Source organism: Erithacus rubecula (genome assembly GCF_903797595.1).
Source record: "Erithacus rubecula genome assembly, chromosome: 18".
Taxonomy (NCBI): domain Eukaryota; kingdom Metazoa; phylum Chordata; class Aves; order Passeriformes; family Muscicapidae; genus Erithacus; species Erithacus rubecula.
Genome location: NC_136670.1, coordinates 649626 through 665916, shown reverse-complemented (window position 1 = coordinate 665916; position 16291 = coordinate 649626). Strand labels below are relative to the sequence as shown.

Sequence of the window (16291 nt, the reverse complement as noted above, 5' to 3'; positions counted from 1 at the left end):
TTTAATACATTAAAAGTGGTTCATCTAATTTCAGCTAATAGTTCAGTATTGAAATAGAATTATTCTAGTTCTAGATCAAAGTAATTCACTACTCATATTCTTTATGGGTTGACAAGCTGAAACTATGAAATGAAGACCGGGAGTTCTATTTGCATTGATGTCAGTCATGTTTTATGTGGTGGCTGTAGTGACTCCAAAGTGACTGGGTAAATGCAAGATGTGAGTTGGCAAAGCCTAGCTCACACTACTTGTCTGAGAATTTGCACACCCAGTCTGTGCTAGTTCACCCTGTTTGCCTTTGTGTTCTTGTCCTTCCATCCTTTTGATGAAAAGGACATGCAAGCTTCATAGTGGTACCTGGTACCAGTTGTGGACAGTAGCAAAGTGGTACCTCCATTTAGTTCATGCTTCTGCACATAAAATACAATTTTCCAGTAATGTTTAACGTTCACAGTTGAAATAGGGTACTCAGTCATGTTATAACTTATTATATTAATATTTGGTACTCCCTACAGTTCTTAACTCTGCCTTTTTTAATACACCAGGCATATTTTTTCCCATGAGACTGTGAAGTACTGATTATTTAGTGTTTCATGTGTGGTCCAGAGATGAGTTATCTTAATTCAGTCGATTTTTTTTTTTTAACTGAGCTTTATTCTTTCCAGAGAACCTATTGATAATCTTACCCCTGAGGAGAGGGATGCTCGAACAGTGTTCTGCATGCAATTGGCTGCAAGAATTCGACCAAGAGACCTAGAAGAATTTTTCTCTACAGTAGGGAAGGTAATTGATAAGGAAATTAAAATCATTCTGAATTCTGCCTCAAGCTGTTCTAGTACAGCTTAAGTACAGGTTTGATAATTTTTCAGAATTGCAGGCATGTGGCTTTCTGGAGCTTCCTATACCTGTGCAAAGGTGGATTAGCAATGAACTAATTATTAAAAGCTTTGAACACGAAAATGCAGTTTTTAATTGTTAATGTGATGTGAGGCAAAACATGTTGATGGAATTGTGACTTGAACAACTTCATTTTTCATATTTTTTGAGTTACGTCTGTCGGTTATAGTGTAATTTTAAAATTCATGTAACTTTTAAGTTGGAAAAACTTCACTTGTTCTATCAGCTGTAAGTTTCTGGTGTAAGGCATTAGAGTGCTGCAAGTTCTGTCACATACAAAAACAGAACAGCAGTTTTAATGCTAGCTTGCCTCTGGGATGTGTTTGTTAAAAAGCGGCGTATGCTACTGTAGAATTAAAGCTGTTGCCTTGACAAATAATTCCCCATATTAATATATATGTGAGAAATAAGCTGCATTAGGTTTTTTCCTTTTCCTTTAAAAGTATTTCTGTCTGTGTTCTTGCCTTTCAGGTTCGTGATGTGCGAATGATTTCAGATAGAAATTCCAGACGTTCCAAGGGAATTGCTTATGTTGAGTTTGTTGATGTTAGTTCAGTACCCTTGGCAATAGGACTGACTGGACAGAGAGTCCTGGGTGTACCTATTATCGTACAGGCTTCACAGGTAAGGAATTGTAAACCATGTTTTTTCCATGCAGAGTTATGCCTCTTGTATCTTGATGAGAAACGTAATGTCTGAAAATTTGGTTACCACTGAATGTTTGAAAAACCTTAACAAGGATGATTATTTAAGCTAGTGATAATGTACTTTTGTTTCCCATAGATAAGAGGCAAATTAAAGTTATTCAGAGCAGCAATGTTGCAAAAGTGAAGGCTATATTGTGTATGCTTTCCAAATAATTTACTAGGTAGAAGCCACAATTCTGCATGAAGTTGTTCAATTGGAAGGCTTTCTGGAAGAGACAGGAATCTGTCTCTCTACTTGGTCATGGTCATGACCTTTGTAGCTCTTCAGGTCAAGTCTGATGAATAGACTGCAGATCCTGCAACAGCTTCTGTATGTTTGGTGAATCTTCTAGTTTAGTTCTGATAGATACTTACTTCTTACGTTGGAGTTTTTTTCATAATTTCTTATCAAAGGTGAATTCTTGTTTTCTCTTCAGGCAGAGAAAAACAGAGCAGCAGCAATGGCAAATAATCTGCAGAAGGGCAGTGCTGGTCCTATGAGGCTCTATGTGGGATCATTACACTTCAACATAACTGAAGATATGCTTCGAGGAATTTTCGAGCCATTTGGCAGGGTAAACTTTATTTTGGCATGTTGTATTAGTTTATTTGAAAAATCTACCTTAGTTGTAGAGCACTATCATCTTCTGATATAGAAGCTGAAATAATTCAGCTTCATACTCACAAAAACACTTGTCTTTCTTGCACTGCTGTGCTCATGCATCCACAGGCCTTAGTTATGTGGGTAACGTTGGAGAGCAGATGAGCACTTGGATTTGTGGTGGTGTCCAGTGAATTTGAATGGCAGATCTTGAAAAGTTCAGAATTCAATGAATACCTGAAATTAGGGAACAGGGGGAAAGTACTCTGAAACCAGACAAATTATCTTTTTTGTATCCTGCTCTGGCAACTTGTATATCTTTCCTTTTCAGAATTGTGAAGGGGAGCCCCATTTCATGGTTTAAAGTGCAAAACACAGAACTGGGGCTGAGGTCTCTGAGAATAGTAGTGTCTATCATCCATTTCTGATGACTTTTTGCTGCAGCTTTAGCTGATGTTAAGACCATGAATTAACAGTACATGTATACATCTCTGATGTATACTCATCAGAGGACACATTCTCACTCCTGAGCGTTGGGCAGCAGGATGCAGCACGGTAATAAGTTTATGTAGAGAGAATTATGGAAGTGAGCAGATAAAACCTAAAGTTTCCTATGGAGTTAAAATGTGTTAGCCCTACTGTTCTACAGTACTGGGGTATAAATCATTTAGGTAAGAGAAAAATTAGATGCTCAACATGCTTGAGGTTTTTGCCTACTGTCTTTGGATATGAACTCTCCTCAGATACATAGAGTATATGCTTTTCACACGCTTTATTCAGACTCAGTATGCACGTCCCTTCAAGTCTCTTGTGCAAGACCCTGGAAAATTGCTACAATTGATTACATTTTAATGTGTAAATGGCTGCTCTTCTGGTGATTTGGGGTTGTTCTTTTCCATCGTAGGGTTAAGGTGGTTTAGGAGGCTTATATGGAGACTTGTGAAGATCTTTCCTTCTTATTCACTATACTCCAGTCCTTCCCAGTGCTACTTTCTGGCTAAGGGCTAACACAGCAATGTGTTTTAAATTCAACAACTGTAAACTTCTAGGAGTTCTCATGTACCAGTAGTTATTAAAATATACAGCTTTTTCTTAAAGACCCTCGTCAGTCATACAAACTGGATTCTTTAGCTAGTAAAACTGAGTTTTTCAGCACATGAGGTGCCATGATCAGTGTGTTTCAGTTACAATCTAATCATATCTGTGTGCTCACTCTGCTAGAATTCTGCATCAGGACCAAGCCTCTACCTGTAGATGAGCTCAAAACCCTTATGTTTACCTGCTTCTGTCTTATTATCCAAGTACCTATTTAGCTCTCTGTATACCAATTTTGAAATGAGGAAGGAATGAGAAACTAATTTAAAAAATAAAAGTAACAGTTTCACATTCATGTGTGTGTATTTGACATGGCTGTTTACATGTTGTCTTCTGGTATGTTGGGGTTTGTTCTAAAATGTCTGAAAATGAGTAGCTTTATTCTTATCTTTAGATTGAAAGTATTCAGCTCATGATGGACAGTGAAACTGGACGCTCAAAAGGATATGGATTCATTACGGTATGACTGGAATTGTCGGTCTACTTAGACAATTTCTGAATGTAACCTTCCCATTTTGGAGAGTATCTCTCTATATGAACCTTCCAGTGTATATCTCTGTGGTTATATAGTGGCAGTTTAAACATAATGAACTGTAGATAATCTAAATTTGTTACATATGCACAGGAGCTACTGAGTTGCTACTTGTTAACTCTGTGTATCTTAATTTAGAAGTGTCATGTTGCAGGATGTAGCACTGATGTTATTCTTTGTTTCTGATAGTTGTCTGGGCATGAGCAATAAATGTGTTTAGATGGAAATAGTTTCCTTTGTAGTCAGTGCCTGCAAAGGCAAATGCTGTCCTCTGCAGGCAAATGTACTAGTAAAGACATAGTTTTTTTATAGCGGAAAATAATTGAATTTGAGATTTTTAGGGGGAATAAAATTTTAGAGGCTGAAACTTTCAGTTGAAAACATCTTTCCTCTTTACCCTCAGGTACACAATTTTGTGAACTTGAGTTTCTTGGCTGACCTGGCATTTTGTCATGGGGAAAAAAGTCTCGGCTGGGACCTCTGGCGCGTGGACACAAATGAAACCAAACTTACTATATAGTTCATACTTGATGGTTTTAACACTGATAAAATGCTTGTATGTTAATTTTGATGTTTCGCAGCATAAAGCAGAACATCTGTTATGAATAACCAGTAAATACCATGGCAGTTGTAAGGTTGCAAAGGAATTGAGTGTCACTCTTGAAGGAGTACCACAGCCATGACTTCTGTTGATTGGAGTATCTAGATGCTAAACTTCAACAATATATTTAAATATATAGTACCTAACTATGAGAAAGTAAATACCAAAATATGAGTGTGTTTGGTTTACATGAAAAATACTGTACACATTTACAGCTTGTTGCTGTTATCTTACAGGGTTTCTCCTATTTCTGTAATTGTGGATATTACATACAGTAGAAGTATTGCTGAGTCCTGTAGGCAAGTATTACTGAATTTGTGATTTTGCAATCTACAGTTCTCAGACTCTGAGTGTGCCAAAAAGGCCCTGGAACAACTCAATGGATTTGAGCTGGCTGGGAGGCCAATGAAGGTCGGACATGTAACTGAGCGTACTGATGCTTCCAGTGCTAGCTCATTTTTGGACAGTGATGAATTGGAACGGACTGGAATTGACTTGGGAACAACTGGTCGCCTTCAGCTGATGGCAAGACTCGCAGAAGGTATACTGCTGGATAATAAATGTGTGAAGAAGTTTGCAGAATTTTAATTAAAACACTCTGCAGAATGTTAGGATCAATGTATGAAACTTAAAATGCGTGGTATTTTTTATTTTTTGACAGTGGGAAGATTTCTGATACTTCTGTTACTGCATCCCTAACTGAGTGAAAGGGCTTGCTCCAAGGTCTCTCTGTGTTCTCTTGTAGGTACTGGTTTGCAGATTCCTCCAGCTGCACAGCAGGCTCTGCAGATGAGCGGGTCTTTGGCCTTTGGAGCTGTGACAGGTAATAAATTACGGCCTATATGTATTTTTTTAAATTTGAGGCAGGAGGTACTGAACTATGTTTTTTTTGTCTTTTAAAATGAGAACACAGGTACTGCAGCATGTTTTACAAATGGTAAAACACTGAAAATTCATAAGCAAATAACTAGTGGCAGTATATCACAATTTGGATGGGTGTGATTCACTTTGTGTATTTTTCTAAATCTGCTGTTTTTCATCCCAAACCTTTATCTATTCACTATTCTCTGTGCTAGCGGGGATTTGTTTGTTCTACTGCAGTGTAAGTGTTGACTGTTAGAAATGGCAGGCTCAGAATTGGAAGGGGATTGACCTCTTTCTTAAAGAAACAGAGCTGTAAGAGGGGCAGGAAGTTTATTAGGACTTTATGAGGGACACATCACAAAGATGGCAGCAGTGTTTTTACAGCATATGTCTTTGTAAGGAAAGGCATTTTATGTCAGGGAATATGTGTGTTGCTTGGATTTGGCTGTAGTTGTATGTGTATTCTACAGATGAGTATGCTGGAATGAGACTGAGGGATGTGATTGTTGCTGCTTAGTTCACGGCTGATCTGAAAAACAAACTATTCATGGGGTCTTCAGAACTAAAGCAGGGAGTAACCTCCCTGAAGGTTACTTATTTTTTGCTACTTTTGATTAATACTATGAATAAAGGATGTAAAACTGTCATAGTGGTTGAAGAGTCCAGAATGTCACAAATAACCAGATGCCAGTATGTGTGAGCAATGTCAGGAAAGTAGAAAAGAAAAGGTGCCATTGTTGTTTGCCTTCCAGCAGAGCTTGTGATAGAAGTGATTCAGACTTAATAAGATGGCACCTGATCTTCAGTAACATGACTCAGGCCTATCTTAAGAATAGCATACATATGAAGCTGTAGATAGTTGCTTAAAGAATATAATAAAAGAGTTGTTCTAGAGATGTCCCCTTGGAAGGAAAAGGAACTGGCCAGTGACAGAAAAATGTTGCTTGTCTGAGAAGGATGAAAAACGTACAGTGGTGAGCAAAAAGTGTATCTAGTCCAGAAAGAGATGGAAAGGTAACCACCACTACCACTCAAGTTAGATCAACATTAATGGTTATAAAGTGGTGTGGTAGTCTTGTGTAGAAATACATGTTGGCAATTAGAAATGGGAAGTGTTTAAAAAAAAACACCATTCCTTTTTCTCCCCTGCATTTAAAACAAGCAAGGTCAAAAAAATCCAAATTCACTAAATCAAGAACATGGCCAAAAATGTCTGATGCTGCTGAACAGTTCAGGTAGGATGAAATCAGCATGGGAAAACATGACTGAGAGAAATAAATGATAAGGCTGAATACAGGTGTTAGAAGAATATGCATGTTTAGCAACTGTAGAAACAAAAGTCGTAGGGGTAGTATTGTTCATTCCGCTTGTATTGTATAAAAGGAATAATGGAGACCTGCACAACTTAAGTAACTTTGGAAAAAGATAAAGCTTTTTGCTGCCGTAGAGTCATGAGCTATCCCCAAAGTGAGATTTGGTTATGGATTAAAGATCTCTTTACTCTTGTTAGAGAAAATTACTACCAGGAATTATGTCATTGTGGGAGACTTTAACTTCCCCGATACAGATTGGAGAAGAATTGCTAGTAATAATGGTGGGGCCCAGATATTCCTGGATGTGATATCCGACAAATTTCTTCATCAAACACTCACTGACTCATGAAGAGGGGATGCTATTTTAAACTCAATTTGGTAAGTAATGAAGATACTATGGATGAGAATAGAAATGACCATTGACTTGAGGGATCATGAGTTGCTCACATTTAAATAGAAGGATACACAAACAGGTCTAACTGATGGTTGAAGAAACAAGGCAAATCATCTGGTCTGAGCAACTTACGTGTTTGACCAGGCAGGATGTGAAAAGTGTCTTCTGTTTCACGTTGTTAATCCTCTATTGGATCTGTATCCTACAGAGAGAAAAAGTCCTGTCCCCTTTAGTGTGGGCTTCATCCTAAACGTGGGTGATCAGCTACCTCAAAAGAAATAAGGAATAACCACACAGCCTATGAAGAACAGGAAAAAGGACTGATAATAAAACTGTACTTTTAGTTTGGGAAACAGATAAAAAGATAATTGATAATTGTCTGTCAAACAGATTGAGTTAGATGTTGTAAAAGTCATGAAAGCAATAGATGAAGGTTTATCAGCTCTTGAAGGAAAAAAAAGGAAGTGGGACACAGGTGAATGAAAAACTACTCCTAAGATGTTTCTGTGTATTTTGTAGCCTCAATTTGTAGTGGGGATGTTTGTAATAAAGTTTGGAATTTGAGGAAGGTAAGCTAGCAATATGTGGTTCAGAAACAAAGAAAATTACTCCCAAGGTAGAAACAAATCTAAAAGTAAGAGGCTAATGTAAACAATTCAGAGGAGTAAAACTCCTGTGGAATGAGTGAGGGAATACCTATGTGAAACAGGAGGTCTCATCTCTGGTATTGTCAATAAACGCTTTAAGTCTGTGATATGGTATATAGCTGAAACATGTGACTCTAAATTACATACACTTGAAGAAGAATGTGGTCTAGCCAGATTCTGGTCCTGTTACTGACTAGACTTTGCTCCTTCAGAAATCATACTGAAGAAGGGTCAGCTGGAGAATGTTATGAAAGTATAGCATACTGCCAGAAACTGCATTTAAAGACCAACAGTCTTTGATAAAACTGCCTTTGCTCGGCAGAGGAGGAGCATCTTCTTGCTGATCTTTATACTCCTGTCATTTGGTAGTTACTAAACTGGAGAAGTGGCTAATGTAGGAAATACAAGGTGTGTCAAGAAGCTGGCTCAGAGAAAGAAGCATTTTTTTATATGTGAAAGCTGGGAAAGTTGGAGGCTGTTGTTAAAGCTGAAGTTTAGATGTTGGGCTGGTATTCTGTAATATTTACATGAATGAAAATGGTCAGCAGTAGGAATGAGGTGAATAAGTGCCTAGATACTATTGACAAGAAATTCTTGGGGTTTTGTTTATTGTTCACCTCTTCAGGATGAAATCAAATTCCAGTCATAAAGTCTGGGAGCTTAGCAGTGAAAAAATGGCCAAGGAGGGGAAAAATACCTGAACACTTAGTTTATCAGTGCCAGAATACGACCTGGGAGCATGATGCATTGTTAAAATATCAGCTGTGTTCCTAGAGGCGAGTACACCTGAGCATTTGAGGTGTGATGTATACATCCACAAGCACTTCTGATAATCTGTCTTTGAGAGGGAGTCAAATCAAACTAAAGCATGGAAGGTAAAGAATTAGTTTTAGGGGACACCTGAGAATTTGGCTGTTTTTCCTATGGAGAAAATTCCAGCAGGAAAAAGAATTTGAAGCTGAACAGGTATAGCTGTGTACTCTGTTCTTTCTGAACACAGGAAATTTAAAATAAGCAGCCTATAGAACATTCTTCTAATGCTTTGTGGGACAAAGCATTCCTTACTTGTGGAAGGAGCTATCTGTTTATGGAAAAGATTGAGATGGTGTGCTGCAGGAGGAATAGGTATTATCATCCTGGACATCCATTTGGCCTCTGTTCAAAGTAAATGACTCGGTACACTGGTCAATATTTGGCAGGCTTTGGCCTATTTAAAGCCATCTGAATTTCAAAATGAACTTTTTATTTTAAGACACAAAGTACTTTGATATATATGTCTGTATTTCTGCTTTCTCTGTACGCTAAGCATGTACTCCCATCATGCTAAACTTGCTGCTCTTATAGCTGATACACAAGAACGTAAAACTGAAAAAGTTATTTGGATCTGAATTTGGCAGATCTATTAATTTTAGCTTCCACATACTATTTAAAATTCTATGTAGGGAAACATGAGTTGTCAATAAAGAGAGACACTGAATTTCTTAATTCCGGGTGATTTTAGAAGTGAGAGGAAAGAACCATTTTTTAGTTGTGAGCGATAAGAGAATGTGGTTAGTTGATAAAAGATATGGTGGGCAGCAGGTTATGTTTCAAAGGTGGTAGATAATTAACTTATTAAACTGTTGCACAAGGTAGTGATAGCTGACTTTGCTGTGCTTAGAACAGATCTTAGTTGGCCCTGGACAGAATTTTCATTGATGGTATGTGCAGGTTTACCATGTTAGGTGCAGGAGTTCTGGAGTGTTTGGCTGTAGGGCCACATAGACAAGTTCAGCTGGACATGACGGATTAGAATTACAGCAGAAAAAGTGTCTGTCCTCATCTAAATTGAGACAGCTTAGGCATTTGCAAATTTCTTTAGAACGCCTTTGTTTTCCAAAGAGTCGAAGTATTGATTAGCTAGGTAATTAGTTACAGATTTGGCCAACACCATGCAGTTTCTGCAGATAGTACAGGCTAAGGCAGCCTTTGCTCTTGTGATATTTCTTATCCTGTGGAGGTTCGGACTTGCTGTGTCCAGATCTGTGCCAAACATAGCCAACTCTTTTTGCAACTAAGCCTTCAGAGCTTGCTCCTTCCAGCTCTTGCTTTTCAGTGTGGTTCCCAGTATGTGTTCTTCTTTGCAAGGCAGTTGGAAAGGCACAGGAAGAAAATCTAGAGTGAAAGCATTTATTCCTATTGGTTCTTCAGTTTTGTGGAGGAGGCTTGATTAGAAAGGGGAAAAGTATGTTGATATTTGGGGCCTTCAGGTATTTCCAGGCAAGCTTGGAAGCTTACTTGGTGCTCATCACTGTGCTACTCTGTAAATAAGCGAATTAAAGTGATGTTTGCTTCAGTCTTTTCACACTTAGTGTCTGATAAATGGAACCATGATTGAAGGTTACAGTTGATTGATGCTTACAGTTCTTGAATTCTTATGTTTTCTGTTAGTTCAAAGATGTCAAGTATTAAAGTAATATACTTGGAATTGACTAGAAAGTCTGCATTTGTTTGCTCTTTTCACTTTGAATTGGGACAAGTGTATGTTGTTAAACAAGTAAATAATGTTTTCTAGGCAAATTACATATTCTGAACATTTGAAAGCGTTCTGAATTTGAAAAATACTGAAGTTACTTGTACCATTATGCTGTCTATATGAAAGGATAGCTGATGAAATATTGTCTTATTGTACTTGAAATTAAATTGCTAACTGCTTTAAGAATGTCAGGTTTGGATAGCTATGTGCTTAACTGGTTTCTGATAGTAAAGATGTCAGACCTCTAATGTGTGTCAGAATTGCTGCAATTAATTTGTCATGGAGTAAAACATGTCATGTGAAGAGCTGAAAATCACAGCAAAAGCAAGTTGGGAGTGATACATGAGTGATCAGTTGAATTAAAGGGCATGGTCATGTCTGTCCTTTTAAGGTATTGTTTCTCTTTTAAATGCTTTGTGGTCATGGAATCATGTCAAGTACACAAGGGAAGCTGAAATTAGTGAAACTATTCACAACTAGAGAGGAACAGTGAGACTGGAATAAGCTCTTAACTACAGAAATACAAGCTGAACAACCTGGCTGGCAGGTGATGATACAGTGATGCTAGCATACTAATTAACTTCTCTGTATTTTTCTTTAGATTTACAAACGAGACTGTCTCAGCAGAATGAAGGTAAACTAACATTTGATATGACTTGTAATTTTATGACTTGTCATTTTTAATAGGTTTTATTTCTGGAGTCTGTAGGGAAATGCTTCTGGTATAGGGTTTGCCCATACCTGAGAAATCATCCTGGTAGTTGTCTGTGGCCAATCATGCGTGGGCTGGTATTTGTGGTTGGGTAGGAGTGTTCTCCCTGCCTTAGAGGAGTCACTTGAGAATCAGGAGTTCGGATTTACTGTCTCCAAGTTACTCATTGTCTGACTGCACAGCCCTTAATGTCTGAAGTATATGGGGGAGGGGCTGTATTGTGGCTCCACTGATGGCAGCCTATGGGACAGGGTTTAATGCAATGTACTGAGATGGTAAGCAGCAATATATGACAAGTAAGATTTTCACAGTAATCGGGAAAGGGCAATTTCAGTTGTTCAGATGTTTCCTACAGTCTGCATTTTCAAGGGAGGAATACTTTTGAAACATAATTCAACATGCTTAGAACGGGTTTTAAGAATTCCCCAAAGTATCTGTCTTTTGCTGTGCAGTTAATTGGAGTAAGACTGTCCTGAGCTGTGGCTGGGTTTCCATGAGGATCAAAACATTAAAGGTGCTGCTGACATGAAACTCAGACAGACATTTTAGATGCATGCCTTTTAATGTTTAAATGGAAGATCTGCCAAAATCAATGTATACCATTTTATTTTTACTTTTCAGCTTCAACTGTGATTCATAATGTGCTGGTTTTTCTATTGATCAGTTTTAGTGTATCTATCATCTGTAGTGTCTGGTTTTGCGTTTTGCTTTCCTGCCTTCAGTTTCTGTTTAGTCAGAGTTGTTTCTGCTATGCTGAATAAATTAGAGCCATGCATAGCAGGTTCTTAGATATGCTAATGGATTTTTTTTCCATTACCACAGTTCTGGCTGCAGCTGCTTCTGTACAGCCACTTGCAACACAGTGCTTCCAGCTTTCCAACATGTTTAATCCTCAAACGTAAGTGATTTACCATCTGTTTGGTGTTTGTCAACGGCTTTAACATGTCAGAAAGAAATCAGAATGTTGCAGGAATGTGTTTAATGGGTTTTGGGGGTGTATTTTATCTGAATGTTATCTCTGTCCTGTTTTCTTTCCCCTCTACAGTGAAGAAGAAGCTGGCTGGGACACAGAAATTAAGGATGATGTGATTGAGGAATGTAACAAACATGGAGGAGTTATCCACATCTACGTTGACAAAAACTCAGCTCAGGTATGCCTGCTTCTGGGGGTTTGCTCTTTTTTGTCTAGGGGGAGCATTACAATTATGGGGCTCTTCCTAAACTGTACCAAAGTTTCTTTGTTTATGTAGAATGTGGGTGATTCTCTCCTGTTGTGAATCATTGTGTGTAACTTGGATGTGTGTATGAGCAGCTTTTTGGTGCTGCTGTTGGAGGTTTACCAGCTGAAGTTCCAGTTCAGCCATTTGGCATTTCTCTTAACCTGTGCCTTTCCCACAAGTCAGGGACTTCTGTTTCCTCTTTTTAGAGCACAGGCTTTAGTAGAAAGAGCATTTGCTCCAACAGAATTACAGTGTACAGGTAAATGTGTGCCTCATCCCATGCTTAGAAACAGTTGTGGTCACTCATGACATTAAAGCTTTGCAGTGGGCAGTCTGAGGGCCTGGAGTTAGAATAAAAGACTGCTGCTGCTGACTGAATTTCAGATCATGCCTCATCTTAAACTGGTGAATATATTTTTCTTCTGACTTCACTTTGTTTATATAATCCCCAGAATGATTACCTCTTCTCTGTATTTCAGCTCTTCAGCTCTTAAAATGTATCAAGTCTGGAAGGTCTGTAAATAGATTAACTATCTTGAACCCTTCTTAAAAAAAAAAATCACAGCCCAAACAGAAGTTCAGTTTTCAGGTGGTTTTGGTTTCACAGTTGGGTTATCCATCAGACCCTGAAAGTGTCCTCTTGTGTTTCATGCTAAGTTATAAGGCTGAGACCCATATTCCTAATGGTGTGCTTAGGTGGAGATTGTTCTGCCATGGTGATCCACTTGGTACTCACCAACCAGCACTGTCTTGTACAGCTGCTGCAGTGTCACCTGAAACCATTTTGTGTGGGTTACTGAGAGGTTAGATAGGAGCTGCAGTCTAGCACATAAAACAGTATGGTGCCTTACCTGGCATCTTGTAATCTTCAAGATCAGAGCTGTGATCTTGGACCTTTGGACTGATGAGAGGCAGAAACATTGCCCACAATGTGTTTGTTATTTAGAGAAAATGAAGTGTTCTTTGACAGGAAAAAACCCAAACAACCAACAACCCTGAATGCTTCCCACCTTCAAAAAGTCTCCTAACAATCAAACAAAAAATAATCAATGCACAACCCCCCAAAAAACACCATTTGCAAAACTACAGCAGCTCTCAAGATACCTCACTTGGGTTCTCAGCACGTGGAGCTGCAAAATTCTGTTCCACCTCAGCGGGTGGATTTGAAAGAAGAAACTATAAGCGACTATGTAATGAGTTAACATTTCATAAAAAATGAAACTTTGTCATAGAGTAGCACAGCAGTGACCCAGACATAAAATACCCACTGATAAAGTTTCAATTGTACTGTTCTGTTTTTCAGGCTTAGATTCAGGGAACCTTCAGGGCTGTGTCCCAGACGAACTTCCATGTTGAGGGCTGTCAGGCATATGAGGATGTGATTTGTTGTGGATGAAACAGTTGCAGTCCCATTTGAGTGCATGGCTCAGCACCTATCTGTGCTGCTGTGTGTTAAGGAAAACCACAGCTTTGTATTCTGCACCTCATTTGGGCATTTAAGCAGCTTGGGTGCCTTTGTGGAGGAGGCGGAGAGCAGAGCTGTATGTGTTAATTGATTGCTTAGTGCCTTAATCACCAGTCCCTAAGCTCAGGTTCACCCCATGAGAAAGGAATGAGTTAGATTGCAGTGGAAAGTGTTAATACAGTCTGACTAAAGCTGCTAAGGAGAGGCTGGGTTTTTTTGGGGTTTTTTTTTTTTTTTTTATATGCTGTTTTCCTGAAAAATCTGTTTCAGCTAGAATTGATCTTGGGTATTACTGATGGTCTGGTTTCAAGCCGGCAGCCAGAAAAAATGCCACATATTTCTGTTGGCATACATGTGTCTTGGAGTTGTTGGATGACTGTTGCAGTTCTCTTGATTAGGGAGACACAGTGCTTCATCTGCAGATGGGAAACTCCAGGTGTCTCTGGTGAAGTTCAAAGATCAGTCTGTCATTGACCTTGGGAACCATCTCAGGCTCTTTCTTGCCCTGCTGGGATGGGATTTTCCCTTTGCCTCAGTTCTTTTTCAAGTAAAGACAGACATGCTGATATTTATGTAGGAGAATATTTGTGGTATTAATCTCCCTTGAAGTGATGCTTCTCCTTCCCATGTGGGGCAGTGGGGAGTGCTTGTTTCCTGTGAAATCCAGGCTGTGAGCTTGCATGTTAAGTGAAGCATATATGGTTGAGGTTAGTGGCTTATAGACCTTAGCAGCTGAGCTGCCTTGGGGGCAGCCAGACCCCTTTTGCTCTTTCACATGGTGTTAATGATTAGGAGCCTTTAAATCCTCTTTCTAAAAGGCTCTCAGGAGCAGATCAGCCATCCATGGCTCAGTGATTGGTCAAATGCATGTTTGGGTGTCTTGTGAAATCCTATTTAGAAAAATTGAATGCTGCAGTAACTGCCACAGTGGAGTAGTGCCTGCCAGTACCATTGTCCCCTTCTCTTGTGCTCATCCTGTGTTATTGAGGAATGCCAGTGGGTGCCCAGTGGAGCATGTGTGCCTCTGTCACAGCCAGGTCTGGAGTGGCTGAGGAGCAGTTTTGGGCAAGTTTCTCTGACTCCTCATGGGCTGCACTTTTCTGTCTTGCAGGGCAATGTGTATGTCAAATGTCCCTCCATCGCTGCTGCCATTGCAGCTGTCAATGCTTTGCATGGGAGGTGGTTTGCAGGTGAGTGTTCCATGTACATGCCTACATTTAGCCATCTGTTACAGAAATGACCAAACACTGATTTTTTAACTTCTTTTCCTCTTGTGATTAGGTAAAATGATTACAGCAGCGTATGTACCTCTTCCAACATACCACAGCCTTTTCCCAGACTCTATGACTGCAACCCAACTACTGGTTCCTGTTCGACGATGAAGATTACTTTAGTCAGTTTTGTATATAGGTATTTTTTGGAGGAAGATTGAGTTATCTTTTATTTAGATAAAACTAAAGGAAAGGATTTAATGTCATTTTGTGTACACTTCCTGCTATCTTTAAAAATAAAATGAAGTAAGCAGAAATGCAGTGTGTTCATTCTCCCTAACTAGCATTTCCACTGTATACAAAGCTGTTGACTTCTTGTTCTGCCTTGTAATTCTTGTACATTGACAGAGGTGATCCGTAGGAACTGAGAAGTAGCTCATAGATAACAAGTACTCTGTAAAAGGCAGATGGGACATAATGACATTTTTAATGTTTCACAAGCCTTTCTTTTAATGCAGCAAAGACATTTTACATTTCACTAAATATGGGTGATCTGCTTAAGTGTAGTATCAGAGAGAGACTGGATGAAGGGACATATTTAGTGTTTTTGTAGAAATGGAAAATCTAAAAAGCTACTGAAGGCTGACTGCAGACAGCTACTCGGCTTGCTTTGTGCTGAATAATTGATAAGAATAGGAGGACTGAAGGGTTTTATTTCTTGATGGTAACTTTTGATTATTGTATCTGTAAAAGTTTCTTTGTAAATACTGTGAGGTGTGTCTAAGTTTCCAAACAAAACATCTCTGCATTTCCAGATGAGTTTCCATGTGTGCAGTGGGGCAGAGCTGAAGGATTTCAGCCAAGTCTGAAAGTGTGTAGGAAATACAGAAATGTGTTTTGTTCTGGTTGCATATAATCTTTGCTCTTTTTAAGCTCTGTGAGCTCTGAAATATATTTTTGGGTTACTTCAGTGTGTTTGACAAGACAGCTTGATATTTCTATCAAAGACTTTCATATTGCAACAATCTTTGTAAGAACCACTCAAATAAAATTCTCTTAAAAAGGCTTTCATGGAGCTTTATTTCTCTGCTCTCCTAATGTCACTTAAGCAGTGTGTGCTTAGGCCTGGAGGTGAGTGATGATGTGCAATGCCCAATGTTTGGAATACCACTGCACAGTATTCAGGTATATGATGGGATATCATGTGCTCAGAGTACATGCAGGAGCTGTTCCCAGCACTCTGTGTGGTGTGGTCATGGTTGCTGAGGATCTGGGCACAGCCTCAGGCATGCTTAAAAGTGCAGTCCAGAGATGACCCCCTCCTGCCCACCTCAACTCCCATCCTTCACAAATAGTTGGGAGTCCTGGGACTGCAGGAGTCAGTTATATTGGCTTTCAATATGGTTCCTAGAGGGAGCTTGCCCCTGTGCTTTGCCCTTTCTACCCCTGTCCCATCTCCCTGGCCTTTTTAACCACTAAGAAAAGACCATGCTGGAGAGAGTAGGCAGAACAGAATATTCCTCAGGAACAGGTGCAGG

General features: G+C 39.1%; 1 protein-coding gene across 12 annotated transcripts in view; it reads left to right on the top strand.

Annotated features, from left to right (window-relative positions):
* Window positions 1–15819, top strand: part of RBM39 (RNA binding motif protein 39) — a 29624-nt gene extending 13805 nt beyond the window's left edge. For 9 of the 12 annotated variants that reach the window (XM_079321304.1, XM_079321303.1, XM_079321300.1 and 6 more), the window contains 11 exons: window positions 666–783; window positions 1369–1521; window positions 2021–2158; window positions 3674–3739; window positions 4749–4953; window positions 5158–5235; window positions 10747–10779; window positions 11680–11755; window positions 11903–12008; window positions 14654–14732; window positions 14824–15819. In XM_079321304.1, the coding sequence (XP_079177430.1) occupies window positions 666–783; window positions 1369–1521; window positions 2021–2158; window positions 3674–3739; window positions 4749–4953; window positions 5158–5235; window positions 10747–10779; window positions 11680–11755; window positions 11903–12008; window positions 14654–14732; window positions 14824–14924 (1153 nt within the window). In that variant the 3' untranslated portion in view covers window positions 14925–15819. Of the gene's footprint in view, window positions 1–665; window positions 784–1368; window positions 1522–2020; window positions 2159–3673; window positions 3740–4748; window positions 4954–5157; window positions 5236–6786; window positions 6968–10746; window positions 10780–11679; window positions 11761–11902; window positions 12009–14653; window positions 14733–14823 lie in introns of those variants that run through there. The other 3 variants (XR_013776274.1, XR_013776275.1, XR_013776276.1) reach the window with 3 other exon arrangements.
* Window positions 15820–16291: the final 472 nt, after the last annotated feature.